Genomic DNA, 16002 nt, shown 5'->3' with positions numbered 1-16002 from the left:
ACTAACGTAGTACTGGCCTCCAAGCCAGGCAATAAATGGTGGGGCTGCATTGATTTTCGTGACTTAAATAAGGCATACCCAAAGGATTTATATCTGCTGCCTCGGATAGACCAAATGGTGGATTTCACAGCGGGCTACGAATTAATTTGCATGCTCGACACATACTAGGGCTACCACCAAGTGTCACTCGCCCTAGAAGATCAAGAGAATGCCAGCTTCATCATGGCCGACGGAACCTATTGCTACAGCGTCATATTGTTCAGAATGAAGAATGTCGGAGCAACCTACCAAAGGTCGATGAATAAAGTGTTCCGTAGGCAGATCGGCCGAAACATGGAGGTCTATATCGATGACATACTAATAAAATCCCTCCGAATGACCGACCTCTATATGGGCATTGAGAAAACGTACCAAACTTTAAGAACCTATGGAATGAAGCTGGACCCCAGCAAGTGCCTGTTCGGTGCGAGGAGCGGTCGTTTTCTCGAGTATATCTTGACCGAGCGGGGGTAGAGACAAATCCGAGTAAGGTGAAGGTCATACAAGACACGCCTCCACCTCGCAATTTGAAGGAGGTCCAACGGCTGACCGGATAGATCACCGCGCTTTCAAGGTTCATCTCTAAGACGTCCGATTGAAGTCTGTCATTCTTCAAAGTATTGTGCCGAACTACGAGATTCCAATGGGACGCAGAATGCGACCGGGCTTTGGAAGAGCTCAAGGAGTATCTTAACTCTTTACCTGTGCTAGCTAAGCCGAGCGTCAAAGAGCCTCTCTGGATCTATCTGTCATCCACCGAGCATGAGGTCGACTCGGCATTAGTCAAGCAGAACGGTCATGAACAACAACCTGTGTATTTTTTAAGTCATATATTAAAAAATGTTGAATCTCACTATACTAGTCTGGAAAAGTTAGCTTACGCTCTAGTGATTGTTGCTCGTAGACTTCGCCCTTACCTTCTTGCACACCCGATCATCGTCATGACTAACAGTACCCTGGGAAAAGTCCTCCTCAACCCAGAGACGTCCGGGTGACTGATCAAATGGACAACTGAATTAAGCGAATTTGATATTCAATATCAACCCCGAACGGCGATCAAAGCACAGGTCTTAGCTAATTTCGTCACAGAAGTCCAGAATGCGGAGCTAGAAGCAACTTAGAGAGTATATGTGGACGGTTTTTTCACTCGGTAATGGAGCGGGATCAACATACTACTTATCTCACCAAGGGAAGATCGAATACAACTCTCCATTCGGCTGGAATACTGAGCCACCAATAATGAAGCCGAGTATGAAGCGTTAATCGCCGGCTTACAGGCAGCGCGGTACGTCTGGGCCACAAAGGTCCTCATTCACTTGAATTCTCAACTAGCCGCTCAGCAGTTGTCAGGGACATTTGAAATAAATAGCTCTCGGCTCAAGCTCTACGCAAAAGCCTTTGAAAAACTGAAAGCAAGTTTTCAAGAAGTCACTATACAAAAGATCCCTTGATCAGACAATCATTCGACAAATGACTTAGCCAAATTGGCTAGCTCGTTAACGCCAGTCGTGATTAAATGCTCGATCGAGCAAGTTTTACTGGTAGCGCACATTGATCGGATGGAAGGCTTCACCTTCCCAAGCGACTGGAGGACGCCATTCATTGAATTTCTCCGATTAGGGGTAACATCGTCTGATCAGGAGGCCAATCATATACTAAAGAAAAGGGGCGAATGATTTACGCTAATCGGGGATCAACTCTACAAGCGAGCCTTTTCCAGACCCCTGCTCAAGTGTGTCGGATCGGATGACATAGAGTACATTCTCCAAGAAATACACCAAGGCTCCTATGGGAATCATCCAAGCGACCGTTCATTAGCCCGAAAGATCCTTCTCGCCAGATATTTCTGGCCCACGCTCCAAGAAGATGTCGCTCGGACAATGGGCAATTGCTTGTCGTGCCAGAAATATCACAACATCCCACACCGGCCAACCAAAGAGATGAGGACATCCATGGTGTCCTGTCCGTTCGACCAATGGGGCATGGATATCGTTGGATCATTTACGATGGTGATAGCTCAGCGGAGGTTCCTACTCGTATCTGTGGACTACTTATAAAAATGGATGGAGGTCGAACCTTGGCAAAGATAAGTGAACAGATGAGCATTAAGTTCGTCTGGCAAAATATCTTGTGTTGGTTCAGCATCCCTCGATGGCTCGTCTCAGACAACGGGAGGCAATTCGTCGGTCGAAGGCTCAAAGAGTGGTGCGAAGGTTATGGTATCCAGCAGGTATTCACCTCAGTGGCTTACCCCCAAAGCAATGAACAGACGAAAGTGGTCAATCGGGAGATTCTCATAGGATTGCGAGCTCGGCTCGACCACGCAGGAGGCAGCTGGGTCAACGAACTCCCAAACGTCCTGTGGACCCTACGTACGACTCCGAAGGAGGCGACCGATGTAACGCCATTCCATCTGGTGTACGATGGTGAAACACTAGTCCCAGTGGAAGTTGGAGTAGAGTCTGATCGTGTGCAGCACTACGACGAGGATAACAGCGAACGGAGACTGATGGAGCTGGACTTGGTTAACGAAGTACGGAACAAGGCAGCCGTTTGGCTGATGGCATACCGGCAACGGATGAAGCAGAGCTACAACCGAAGGGTTGTCCCGCGGTCCTTCCAGATCAGTGATTTAGTGTGGAAAAAGATAAAGTCAGTCGGCGACATCACTAAACTCGAAGCTCCATGGGTGGGACCCTATAAGGTCTTGCAAAAACTCCGCTCGGGAGCATATTATTTGGAGGACGAAGATGGATGATGGCTCGAGCGGCCGTGGAGTGCGAACCACCTACAACCCTATAGGGTCAAGTAAGAGGTGCAAATGATTATCTTTACTTGTATGTGCGTGCATGTCTTCCAAATATAGGACAAATATGAATAAAACTGTAAGCATTCCAGACTCATGAGTCGGTCGGATAAAATCAGTCGAGCGGCGACCTTAAACTCATGTCTTCATCAGCAGTCGAGCGGCGACCTTATACCCTTGTCTTCATCAGCGGTCGAGCGGTGACCTTAAACCCTTGTCTTCATTAGTGGTCGAGCGGCGACCTTAAACCCTTGTCTTCATCAGCGGTCAAACGACGACCTTAAACCCTTGTCTTCATCAGTGGTCGAGCGGCGACAAGCAACGACCTTAAACCCTTGTCTTCATCAGCGGTCGAGCGGCAACCTTAAACTCTTGTTTTCATCAGCGGTCGAGTGGCGACCTTAATCCCTTGTCTTTATCAGCAGTTGAGCGGCGACGTTAATCCCTTGTCTTCATCAGCGGTCGAGCGACGACCTTAAACCCATGTCTTCATCAGCGATCGAGCGACGACCTTAAACCCTTATCTTCATCAGCGATCGCGTGACGACCTTAAACCCTTGTCTTCATCAGCGGTCGAGCGACGACCTTAAACCCTCGTCTTCATCAGCGATCGAGTGGTAACCTTAAATCCGAAAATGATTGGTCGGCTACACAGATGACTCGTTGCCACCCAGCTAGGCTACACTTGAGTTTGTGCGACAACGCTTGAATTAAAAGTCGAAAAATTAAAATGCCCAACGGCGAGAAAACATATAAGGGTTAGCCGAATGGACAAGTCTTCATTGATACTTCAAAAAAAAAATTACAAAGGTGTAACTCTTAGTAGACTCACTCTAAATAATCCAAAACATCATCGGACAGTAACTCAGTCAGCTTGTCCCGACTGATGACCTTACTTGTCAGGGCAGAGGGGAGGTAGTCGCCTTCCTTCAGTTGACCAAGCGTCCCGTCGAGAGCCAGGTCGAATAGACAGAGTGCCCGATCGACGACCTTATCGTTAAAAGCATCCAAGCAACTGTAGGTTTGTTTCATAAGATCAAACCTGTTCGACTCAGCTCCTTGATAAGTCTCTAAGGGCGCACAGGAAACCTTCAGCTCTTCCTTCAACTTAGCCAGCTCTTCATCTTTTACGGCGAGCTGGGTCTTCGCTGCGGTCTGGTCTACCGATCACTGATCCCTCTCAGCCTTCAAAGTGGCCTTAGTCTCCTTTAGGTTCTGAGTCAACACACGAAACTCTTTATTTTTTTTATCACTAGATCTTCAATGGATCGAAGTTTCCTGGTGTTGACCAAGTGAATTTTGGACTAAAAGGAAGCGGCATGTTTATTAAGTCGGGCCAGCTGTACCGCCTGCTCGGCGCTCTTGCCTTTCTCCGCTTCGAGCTGCTCGGAGCTTTTATTCAGATCGGCCCTTAATTGAGTCATCTCGGCGTTCATCTGCTCCAGTTGTGCTTGAGAAGCAGATGACTAGCCGCTCGAAGCATGGAGCTGCTGGACTTCACGCTCCAGGTAAGCAAGCCTATGGCACATGACCAGGCTTTCCACCAAATACTGCAAAGGACGTTAAGCATTATACAAACTGAGTGGACAAAAGAAAGGGGAAAATATACATACCCCAGCAGACATCTTGGTGTGGCTATTCGTCAGTTCCCCCGGAGCTACCACAACTGCATGGGCTCGTGCATCAACCCATACCTATGCGAGCGGCCCTTATATTCTTATTTGATGTTCGGGGGTGAGGGACGTTGGGTCGTCCGGATGGCGGTACTCGTCAGTCGGCAAGTGGATTCGTTATCGATCTCTGGCCGCTCAGGCCAGAAGGTGCAGAAGTCATCCAGCCGGTGGGTTATGAGGAGATCGACCGGATGTGGGACACCTACGCCACCGGCAAAGATGGGGGCATGAAGGTGGTTGGCGGCATGCAGATCGTCCCTTGAGGCAACCTGGACAATGAAGGTGTCCAGTTGAAGGACAAAGACGCAGGGAATTCCCCAAGGCTCTGCTCAGGAGGAGGAAGGGGAGTCTCACCCCGCTCGGATGGGGGTGGGAGAGAAATCTGACCCTGTTCAGATGGGGGTCGAGAGCTGGTCGTGGTGGGGGTCTGGAGGGCTAAAGTAACAGTTCGGGAGGAACCTTCCGCTCGACACCTTTTGCGGTGTTGCAGGGGCTCGTCAGAAGTTGCCGACTCCGAAGCAACAGCTATCAGAACCATGGACAGTTGTTCAGGCAGAAGGTCCGTTATGGTAGCTGCCGCATCACTCTCGGCTATCCGGCTTCCGCTAGCGCCGCTTCCCAACACTTGAGTTCCTTCCTTTTCGCCGAGCGGATCCTCGTATGAACTGATCGGCAGCAAGCCGCGACTCTCCAATTTGGCCATGGCTGCAGCATTGATTTCCGCGTCCGTGAGTTTCGCTTTGTTGGCCAAATGTGCACGCAACATAACTTGGGTTGCAAAAGAAAAGGAGAAATCAGTTAGATTCAAAAGTTAGACCAAGAAGGAGCGTACCTAGGCTGGATGGAAGCCTTGTGCGGATCGGACTCAGGCCGAACACGTAAAGGACACCCTCCAGCAGCAACTTGTGTATGTGGTATTTCTGACCGGCCAAGCTGGAAGCTGCATGAAGATAGTCCAAACGACTCTTGTATATCTTGAGCTCTGGAGGGTTCGACACCTCTAATTACCACCTGGTCGAAAAGTTCGGCCGCTCGGGAAAACGAACGAAAAAGTAGTAGTCCCTCCAATGCTTGTTGGAGGACGACATCTTGTCAAAGAAGACTAGGCCCACTCGGGCGTGGAAATGAAAAATCCCCGGCTCGGACAGTTTGGGATAATTGAAATAGTGAAAGAGCCGAGGGGTGAGGGAAATGTCGTGCAGGCGAAATAGAATGACGACCCCGCACAGTAGCTGAAAGAAGTTCGGCACAAGTTGGTGGAGAGAAATACGAAAATATTTACAAACGGAAGAGAAGAAAGGGTGGATCAAGAACCACAAACCGACGATAAATTGGTCCTTAAAGAAGCATACGAAACCCGGAGACGGCTTGTTCGGGCGGTCAAAAGCCGAAAGAAGGCCAATTTGATAATCGGATGGAATTTCAAAGGCAGCTCTCAAACTCTCAGCATTGCCTCCGTTGAACTTGGACTCAATGGACGTATACCAGAGCCCAGGGACGGAGACAAGAGGTTGAGAGGAGCTTGCCATTGGAAATAAAAGTCGACGGGAAACAACGAAGAAACTCGACTGAAAGAGATGGCACTAAGAAAGAACAATAGATAGGTTCGATTGAAAGGAGAAGAGAGCTTATTAGAGAAATCGCTGAGATTAACGGAAAAGGCGGAGGACACAGTGTCGCTGAGATGCTCCCCGACGAAGACGCAAAAGTGAGGAAGACAGTGAAGCACGCGAGGCTTATAAACATCGCGGCAGATCGACCTCAGCCATCCGATCCAAGGTTACGTAAACCTAGAAGCATATTCAACCGTTAATTTTGAAAAGGTGCACGTCTCGTCACAAGCGAATGTCCGCCTGTCACATTAAGCATGCAACGACAGTAAGGGACGTGTGTCCTGCGGTCACCGGATAACATTTAATGCACTTAATTAAAAAGGCATGGCCACGTGCTCGGCCATAATTAGCAGGGATTTACATGATCTTCAAGAAATATGGATGACATCAGTCACGATCAGACTCGCCCTAGGACACACATAACAAAAGGCAATTTGTCAAGTGTTGCTGCTCATCTTCCCGATCGGCACAAGGAATGAGCCACAGGACTGAACCCGGCAACGACGAAATGAAGTCGATCGACGTCGGCTTGTGGGCCAACCAGCGATTACAGATCGAGCATGATCCGATCGGACACTATAGCATTCGGGCCGAACGGGCTTCAAAGTCGCCAACGACATCTTATCCAGTCAGTCAGATTTGCAACCTCTTTCGACTAGACTTGAAGGGGAGGCTTGTGATGCGGCAGTAAGGAAGAGCCTACTTGGCACGAGTCAATGGTCGCGGTGTAGGTCAAAGTCAAGGCGGTCAATACTAGGGAAGCGGATCATTGGCCGATCGGAAAGTCCCTTGTCCGATCGGCCATCTGAGTAAACAATTATAGTTAGTCAGGTTGGTAGGAGAACAAGCTACGCGAGCCGGCAGCCCGAGCCGAGCGGACCACCCGTATGGCTTAAAGAATGGCGTTGGCATTATACACTTATAAAATGATAAAAGAGGAAAAGACGGATAATTAATAAAGAGAAAACCAAATAGAGCACTCCATCTATCATTAAATAAGAAGAAGTCAAGACAAAGACATCCTTTGTCGGTAATCAATATCATTAAATAGGGAAGATGGAGGGTCACCAAAAAAGGTATAAAAAGGGCACGCCAAGTATGAAAAAGGAAAGAAATTTTTTTATCCTTGATACACTTTTTTCTCTCCTATTTCTAACTTGAGCGTCGGAGGGTCACGTCAGAGAGCCTTTCCTTGGTTTTGGTTTTATTTGCAGAGAGCGAGGTCTTCATCCAGTCAGCGGAACTGCCATCTCCCTGGCTTTCCAACTTCGCGCCTTCGGACAGGATAAGACACTAAAAGGGACTCAGCCGGCCTATCAGCAAAGCGTATTAATGACCCACCAAATCAATAGCCTAATAATATTCCTTTTTGGCATCTTATGCAACCGTTGTTAGAGAATTAAGGGAATATTCTCCGTGTGAGTCATATGGCGGAAGCTTCTACCCTACAAAGCACAGAAATGAGAGGAAAAGTAACACTATATAAGAGGATTTCTACCTTCAGGTGCAGGTAAGCTTTGTCATCAGAGTTCACTGTTCATCATCCCTGCTCTTCATTTTCTTCTTCCACCACTTGCCTGACTTAAGCGTCGGAGTTCCTACACCGAGGACCCCTCCATAACCCGGTTACTAATACTTTTTTCTCTCAGTTCTTGTTTTTTCCACGTAGGATAGTCTGCAGCACCAGGTTCCTCTTGTAGGGAGTTTTCTCACAATCAGCATCAGAGTCATCTAGCCAGCACATCATCTTCCTCTCCTTCGACATGATCAACTATAGAGCTATCAAATGGGCAAACACATGGTGGGGTGAGTCAACCTGTGGCGGGCTAGCCATTTGACGGGGCGGGACGGGACGGGCCGACCCATCATCTTGGCGGATTGAAAAATTCTCACCCCAACCTAATCTAAGACGGGTTACAAGTTAGGCAGGTCAAACCACGGACCCATTAAATTTTTTTAAAAAAAATTAAAAATGGATAGAGAACCCACAAGTCGGCCCATTTTTTATGTGAACTTCATTCATGACACCTAATGCTTACCACTATGTTGTTTCTTTAGCTAGATTAATAATTCCATACAAGATGAACATATTCTGTGCAGCAAAGCCTTTGCTATCATTTTCTCTGTTTTAAAAATATTCACCTCTTTTAAGAACCTAGACTGCCATGATAAAAAAAACTAATGTATCATAACAGCATGAACAACCTGAAGTCTCTTCTTTATTTGCTTCCGTGCAAAGTCTTTGATGAACATGTACGCTGAAGTAAAGCTGGAGTGGGTAATACTCGTGAGATGGACTTTGAAAGCTTTCTGGATTTTATTTTGGCCATTGAAAATAAAGACACACATGAAGGATTAACATACTAATTCAAATGCCTTGAGTTGTTGTAGCATTTCCATCTATTCCTTCTTATTGTTTTTCTTTGCTGATCTTGAAACTCACTTGCCAAGTTGCCATGTATCCTTGCTAAAGATGTTCACCAAAAGTGGATCGATGATGGAATTGTCCATTAGGTGTTCGTATTTCTCAATCTGTGGGCCAACCCAAGCTCGTCACGGTCCGATCCGCATGGGTCACGGGCCTAGGCGGGTCAGTTTATGGTAGGTTTGATAATAAAATTCCAACCCAATTAGTTTAAAATATTTAACAGGGCGGGTCAACCCGATGGGCCAACTCAAATTAACGGCTCTAATCAAATATCTAATATTTGGTTAACACATGACAGGAGAATATTTGATGAGATGAATTCACAGCCCTCTCGATGCTTATTGGATGTTCTGCTATATTCATGGCAGATCTGAGAAGCTACTGCAGCTAGGCCAATTTATGCAATGTGAGACTTAAGAAGATAAGAGTAATGGACATCGATAAACTAAATCTGATTGAGAATACTCATCTTAGGTGAGGATGATGTTTTGGTTAGTGCAACAGGAGTATGATTTTCCCTTTTTGTCTCCCAGTTTTTCAATCATTGGGTTGGGAAATCAAGTTGCCAACACTGCATATAACTCCCATTACATGAAAGAACTTCTGAGGAGCTAGCTACCAATTTTCCTTTTTATTGAAAAGGAAAATACGGATGGCAACTTCTCCCCATCTGCAAGACTATTAGATCTAAGAAGATCATTATGTGTCTAGAATTTAAATGAGTTATACTTCCTGCACCTTATTCAGAAATACACAGTCTGAATTTGAGCACTTCTGAAGAGAATGAACTAGTTCCGAATCATATGCGCACAGGGTTATTGAACTGGACAGGATTTGCAAGGTGAGTTGTGCAAGAAATAATTGGTCTTGATGAGAGCCCCAGAACATCATTCTTTCATGTCAATGGGAATAGAAGCAAGCATGTCATGTGTATGCCCATGATCAAGAATTCTTCTAGTTCAGAATTCAGATGAAGAATGTATCAAACAAGAAAGCACGTTGGAATTTACGAAACTTCTCATGGGAGAAGGTGCTCATTGTAAATTTCAACTTAGCACACAGAGTAAGACAAAATGCAAACATATTTATATAAACAAGTATTCATATAGTATATATACTGAATAGGAAGATAGAATATATGCATTCTATCCGGCAAAATGTATAACACAAATAACCATCTATCTCAACAGAAAAGAATAAGCACATTGTAGGTATACCACACAAGTCAATTCAACATGGTTTCTGAGTACCACTATAAGAAGATCTACTGCAATGTTCAGGGAACAATATAAGTGAAAGTATAGCAAACGAAGGAATTACTAAACTGTAAGATATTATTCAGTAATTTTAATGTTTTAGTAATTTCAGAATAGCAACAAGGATACGATCTGATTGGTTCCATGAAGTGCAAAGTAACATAGCATACCCTAGCCTTAATCTACAAGAGTGAACCATGATTATGTATGAACCTGATATGCTATAGTTGTTGTCTTCTTGTTTATTGTTGTTGAGAGGGGGAAAAGGGAAAAAAAGTATCTAGTACTAGAGGACTTATCAAGTACTGCTGCCTACTTTTTGATCCTTCGTGATCTCTTGGCTCCCCAGACCTCCATTCTTCCCAAAGGGCAGCCGCATGGGGATCGGAAGATGAGAACAGTGCGTCCATTCAGTGGTGCCATCTTCTTCAGCTCAGCTTCAAGTTCCTTGTGGTCTTGTCCCAAGTCCAAGGGGCGAATCCCAAAAGCATCATTTGGCAATCGTGGCAAGCATTTGACGCACCCCTCTGACTCAAGCTGGATATCAAATTCTACTGCCTTTCGCAGACCTTTGCAGTAGGGATTACCGCACTTCCTCGCATGGTAACTGAAGAATTCCCAGGCAACAATCACCGTGACAAGCATGAAGATCAGTCCGGCAGCATAAGCAATGGGCGCTTGATACACAACATCGCCCATAACGTCTATCGCGACGGGAAGCAGCTCGTACGATTCCTGGAAGATGAACTTGAAGTAGGGGAGGGCGAGGACAGCGAGCGCTACAAGGACCAGAACCAGCAGCACTAAGTCGATGGCAGAGAAGGCGGAGTGTTCGCAGAAGGGATGGGACAGGGGATTCAAAGACTTGCTCCTCCTCCTCGACTGGCCGCCCCCTCGCTCCGACGGGGCCTGGGAGTTGGCCATGTTCCGGTGCTGCTCAAAAGCCCTGCAGAACTCGATCAAGCTTCGACAGTCCACCATCGAGACCCTAAATCACCAAGGCCAACCACGAAATCGTCCTAACACTCAGACAAAACACCGGAAATATCGAAACTTTATTCGGACGCAAGCAAAATCGCACCCCAAAGAAGCAGCAGTTCCGATCTTCCGGATAAGGATCGAGGAGGTCAAATACCAGAAAAGATCAGATCTCAGAAACCGCTAATGAATTTACCTGAATCGCTCAGCAGAATCCAACAAACTGAAATCTCGATCAGCCGATAGGGCAAAGCGAAGGGGATCTCGGAGGTGGAATGAAATGATTGACGCCGATTTGGATCAATTGAAAGCAATTCCGTCCACGGGATCGTGAACCCGAATCGAGATCGGAATTTGAGCGACCAAGGCGACGGAGAAAGAGAGGGGGGAAGGGAGGGAGATAGATCGGCGTTGGGCTGTGGAGACAGTTGCCGTATAGACGAAGTCCGAGGGGAGGAAACGAAGGGATCGAGTCTCGCTTATATAAACGCGTGGAAATAGAGAGAAGCATGGGTTTCGAAGCATTTGCCACAATAACAAAAATATTTTCAAAAGAATAAAATTAAAAAATAACTTTTGGAAAGTAAAATAACGTAAACAAATTCCGTTTTTAATCGAAAGTACAAAAAATAAAATTAAAAAAAAAAAGGGTTTCCCATATAAATACTACTTTTAGAAAGTAAAAAATGTTTTCTGCGGGTCACTATAACTGTTTAAGCACGTCAAGCAACCGAACTAGACCCTAAAAGTTGTGTAACAAGAAAATATATAATTGTATCAAAAGTGAAAACTAATTTATATTAGGACAAGGAAGGATTTTGAATAAGGGCAAAAATTGAAAAAGCATCACAAATTTTATAAATATTTAAACATGAGTTAAAAAAAAAATCAAAAAGACTCCCCCAAATAGTATGACAATGGACCTAACTTGTTTGGATGAATTTGTGGTTTGAACTAGGGTTATTTTTATTTTGTATGTGGTTTGACCCATACTTATCTTCCGTATGAACTATAGGTTCTTTTGCAGAGTAAAATTTTTGGATAAATCTCAAATTATGTAAATTATAAGAATATATTTTTCAAAAAAAAGAAAAAAAAAAGTCTCTTTCTTTTCTCTGGCTACTATAATATTATTCATGTTGGAAATATAAATGAAATAAGAGATGATATATTATATATAGATTTTTAGTCTAATATTACAAGTCTCTTAGCTTTATTATTAATTTAAATTATGACAGGTACATTAATATTATAAACATATATATAGGGAAGAGACTCTCTCATGCATTTATGCGCACGGATAAGTGTAAATCCAGAGTTCGGATTTGCATTAAACCAAATTGACTCATGTGCGAGCATGACCTGCATGCATTGAATGTCGGATCGATCGAGACAAAATTTGCCCAAAAGATTGAACCAACGTTTTGCCACCTGAATATTTTTTTACTACCTGCTCAAGAGTGTAACAAAAGCATTAATATAAAATTAATAGTGATTCCATAATGTCTCAACATTAATGTGGCATTACATTCATTTATGGTGACTTCGTAACATCTCGGCATTAATGACGACATTAAACTTATTAATAATGATTATGTAACGTCTCGATATTAATAAAGACATTAAATCCATTAATGGTGACATTAAACTCAGTATTAAATGATCATAATTTGATCATTCATTGCAGGCAAGGTGAATATAAGGAGGTTGGATTTTGAGCAAATGATAGAGACTAGCGGAAGATAAGTGAAAGAGAGAGTGAGAGGAAGAGCAGGAAGCGAATCTCTGCCCACCCGTGTTCTCCAAAAAAAACTCTTTCAGCCGTGCATCTGTTCAGTTGAACTACTCATGATAGTACTTAGGTACATTCTTAGTTCGCCATTAACAACCAGTGCTTGGTCACGTTCGTGGTTTTGCCCTTGTATCTTGGGAAATAGACGACCCTAGAGAACCTTAAAGCACAGTCAGAGGTGGGGCGAATTTGTTTCAAGGAACTGCATTGAGCGAAGGCCTAGTATCATACTCAGCGAATTCTCTTCTTAACTCGACAATCGACTCCCGATTCTACTATGCACCATATCAACTCTGTAACTCGGATCACCGGAAGCTTAGCAGAACCAACGTTGCTGGCAACCTAAGATTATCTGCTCAGGTTATCTTAACGGATAAGCTAGAATTAATTTTGTGTAATTTCAATTCAGTAATTTTCTCTAATATCTCCAGCAACAGATTTTCTAACAATTTTGAAATAAATTTCATTTTATTGAGATAGACACAGAACAAAGTGTTGAGATGTAAGAGACTTAACACATGAAGGCTCCCTCCGCCCCTAATTAGAACTGTGTTAATCAACCACGAGGAAAGGCCAGAGAAGTTCACTAGATTAAACTTCAAGAAGTGGTAGCAGAAGATGCTCTTCTACTTGATCACGCTCAATCTGGCTTGATTCTTGACCGACGACCCTCCCAAGCATGCTGAGGATGCTGATGTGCAAACCATCAATGCAGTCGAGACATGGACTCATTCTGAGTACCTTTGTCGAACATACATCCTCAATAGCCTTGCTGACTCGCTATATGTTGTGTATAGCACTAAGAGAATGGCTAAGGAGCTGTGGGAGTCCCTGTACAAGAAGTACAAGACGGAAAATGAAAGGGCCAAGAAATTTATTGGGAGTCGATTCTTGAACTACAAGATGGTTAACTTCAAGACGGTGATCAGCCAAGTCTAGGAGCTTTCAGGTGATCTTGCACAAAATTCACTTAGAAGGGATAGTTCTGAGTGAAACCTTCCAGGTGGTTGCTATCATTGAGAAGTTGCCTCCAGACTAGAAGGACTTCAAGAACTATCTGAAACACAAATGAAAGGAGATAATGAATGCTCTTTTATTGAGCTCTGGCCTGCCAAAATTCATGTGGGGGGGAAGCTGTGTTAATAGCTAATTATCTTTTAAAATAAAGTGCTCTGAAAGAAAATAGATAAGAACTTTTATGAGTTGTGGAATGGAAGACAACTGTCCTACAAATATTTATAAATTTAGGGGTGTCTTGCCAAAGTTTGGTGTCTGATCCGAAAAGGATTAAGATAGGACCAAAGACTATTGATTACAAATTTATTAGATATGCACATAACAATAGTGTCTATCGATTTTTTGTGTATGAGTCAAATACCAGATATACACAAGAATTAATAATAGAATCGAGAAATGATTTGTTCTTTGAGCATGTGTTTCCGTATAAGATCTGAGAGAATGCTAGATCCTTAAAACAGGCATGAGAAACATAAGGCGAAAATGATAATGAGGAACCATTCAAGGTTGAGGTTAGACGGAATAAAAGAGCTTGAGTAGAAAAATCCTACAGATTGAATTTTATCATTTTCATGTTGAAAAGTGAGCCCTGAAGTTACTCAGAAGTAATAACTCTTCTGATGGACCTTATTAGAGAGAGATAATTATATCTAAGATAGAATCTATCTTGTAAAATCACATTTGGGAACTTGTGGATCTTCTTTCGGGAAGTAAACCACTATGTTACAAGTGGACTTCAAAAAGAAAATGAAGTCAGATGACACAATTGATAAGTATAAGGCTACATTGATAATCAAAGAATATCGACAATTAAAAGACCTTGATTACTTTGATACATATTCTTCGGTCTCAAGAATAATTTTCATAAAAGTATTGTTAGCTATAATCGCTTTTTGGAATCTCGAAATACATCAGATGGATGTAAAGACAGCTAGTCTCATTATGTGGATAAGATTCTTGAGAAATTCACCAAGGGTGATACTGTATTGGCATGAACGCTGATAGATATGAATCAACATCTATCAAAAAATTGGGGAGAAAATATCTCTCAGATAGAATACTCTCGAGTGATTGGGCGTTTGATGTACTTGATGAGTTGTACACAACTAGACTTGGCCTACACAGTAAGTAAACTAGTAGATATATAAGTAATTCAGGTGTTGAGCATTAGAAAGAGATAACAAGAGTACTAAAGTACTTGAAGTATACTCGTGAATATAGACTGCACTATATGAGATATCCTATTGTAATTGAAGGATACAACGATGCAAGTTGGATATTTAATATAAAAGACTCTAGTCTACCAGTGGATATGTATCCACTCTTGGAGGTATAACAATTTTGTGAAAATCTTCTAAGCAAACTATAATAACTAGATCCATGATGAAATCTGAGTTTGTAGCTCTTGACAAATGTAGTGAAGAGGTTGAATGACTACGATAATCCTTAGAAGATGTTCCAAGATGACTAAAACTGGTGTCGACAATCTGTATATATTGTGATAGTCAATCGGCAATTGACTGGGCACAGAGTCATTTGTATAATGGTGTGTCTAGACATATACGTTGTAGACATAATATCATTACACAACTACTCTCAACAGGAATTATCACTGTTGACTATGTGAAGTTAAAGGATAACCTAGTGGATCTGCTAACTAAAATATTAAATTAAGAGTTAGTTACAAACTCATCATGAGGAATGAGTTTGATGTTGTTGTCAACGATCAGTGCAGAAGACACTCAACGTATGTTGATTGGAGATCCCAAGAACTAGGTTCAAAGGGACAACTAATTTATACTGACTAGACATACTATGGGGGATAGCCCAATAAAATAGTGACTGGAACAGGGTAAGCCAATGGACTTTAATGATCAAGAAAAATAGATGACTACTCTCGATGGATCACCTATGTGAGAAAAAGGTGGAGTTGTTTCGAAGAGAATTGGAGGCACAATTCTTAGAGCTTTTCACAGAACCAAGTGTTTTCATGGTCAAGAACGAACATACTCATGAGAACTGAGTTGTATCAGGGAAAGTCTTGGGTGAGATTTATCAGTGCTTACACAGACGATAAAATAGTTCAAGAACATTATGTCTACTGTCAGTTAGTATGCAAACAAATCTTCATAAGGAAAGGTTCAAAGAGTAAAATCTACCTATCATATACTTGACTCAACTATTGAATGTTATCACATACCTTGTGTTCCATTCATGTGGGGGATTGTTGGAAATGTGAATGAAATAAAGAGGTGGAGACAAATAGACTCTATTGTGTATGAATTTTTAAGTCACACATTAGAAGTCTCTTGGCTTTATTGTTGGTTTAAATTATGGCACATGCATTGATGTTATAAATATATACATGGGAGAGAATCTCTCACGTGTGGGTGCGCATGG

General features: G+C 43.1%; 2 protein-coding genes across 5 annotated transcripts; one reads left to right on the top strand and one right to left on the bottom strand.

Moving 5' to 3' along the window:
• Positions 1–2014: 2014 nt before the first annotated feature.
• Positions 2015–2797, top strand: LOC122033979. The gene has a single exon (XM_042593120.1). The coding sequence runs from the start codon at positions 2015–2017 to the stop codon at positions 2795–2797; it is 783 nt and encodes a 260-aa protein (XP_042449054.1).
• Positions 2798–9875: 7078 nt separating this feature from the next.
• Positions 9876–11263, bottom strand: LOC122034909 (uncharacterized protein At5g19025-like). Of its 4 annotated transcripts, none has more exons than XM_042594264.1 (2): positions 10897–11263; positions 9876–10803 (listed from the first exon to the last, which is right to left on the bottom strand). In XM_042594264.1, the coding sequence occupies exon 2, from the start codon at positions 10794–10796 to the stop codon at positions 10128–10130; it is 669 nt and encodes a 222-aa protein (XP_042450198.1). In that variant the 5' UTR covers positions 10797–10803; positions 10897–11263; the 3' UTR covers positions 9876–10127. The 4 variants fall into 4 exon arrangements, with proteins under 4 accessions (XP_042450198.1, XP_042450197.1, XP_042450200.1 ...); XM_042594263.1 differs by having other exon boundaries at positions 9876–10919; positions 10990–11263; XM_042594266.1 differs by having other exon boundaries at positions 9876–10834; positions 10990–11263.
• Between the last annotated feature and the right edge of the window lie 4739 nt (positions 11264–16002).

This window comes from Zingiber officinale, chromosome 11B (assembly GCF_018446385.1).
Source record: "Zingiber officinale cultivar Zhangliang chromosome 11B, Zo_v1.1, whole genome shotgun sequence".
NCBI lineage: Eukaryota > Viridiplantae > Streptophyta > Magnoliopsida > Zingiberales > Zingiberaceae > Zingiber > Zingiber officinale.
This window is presented reverse-complemented; position numbering and strand designations above follow the sequence as displayed.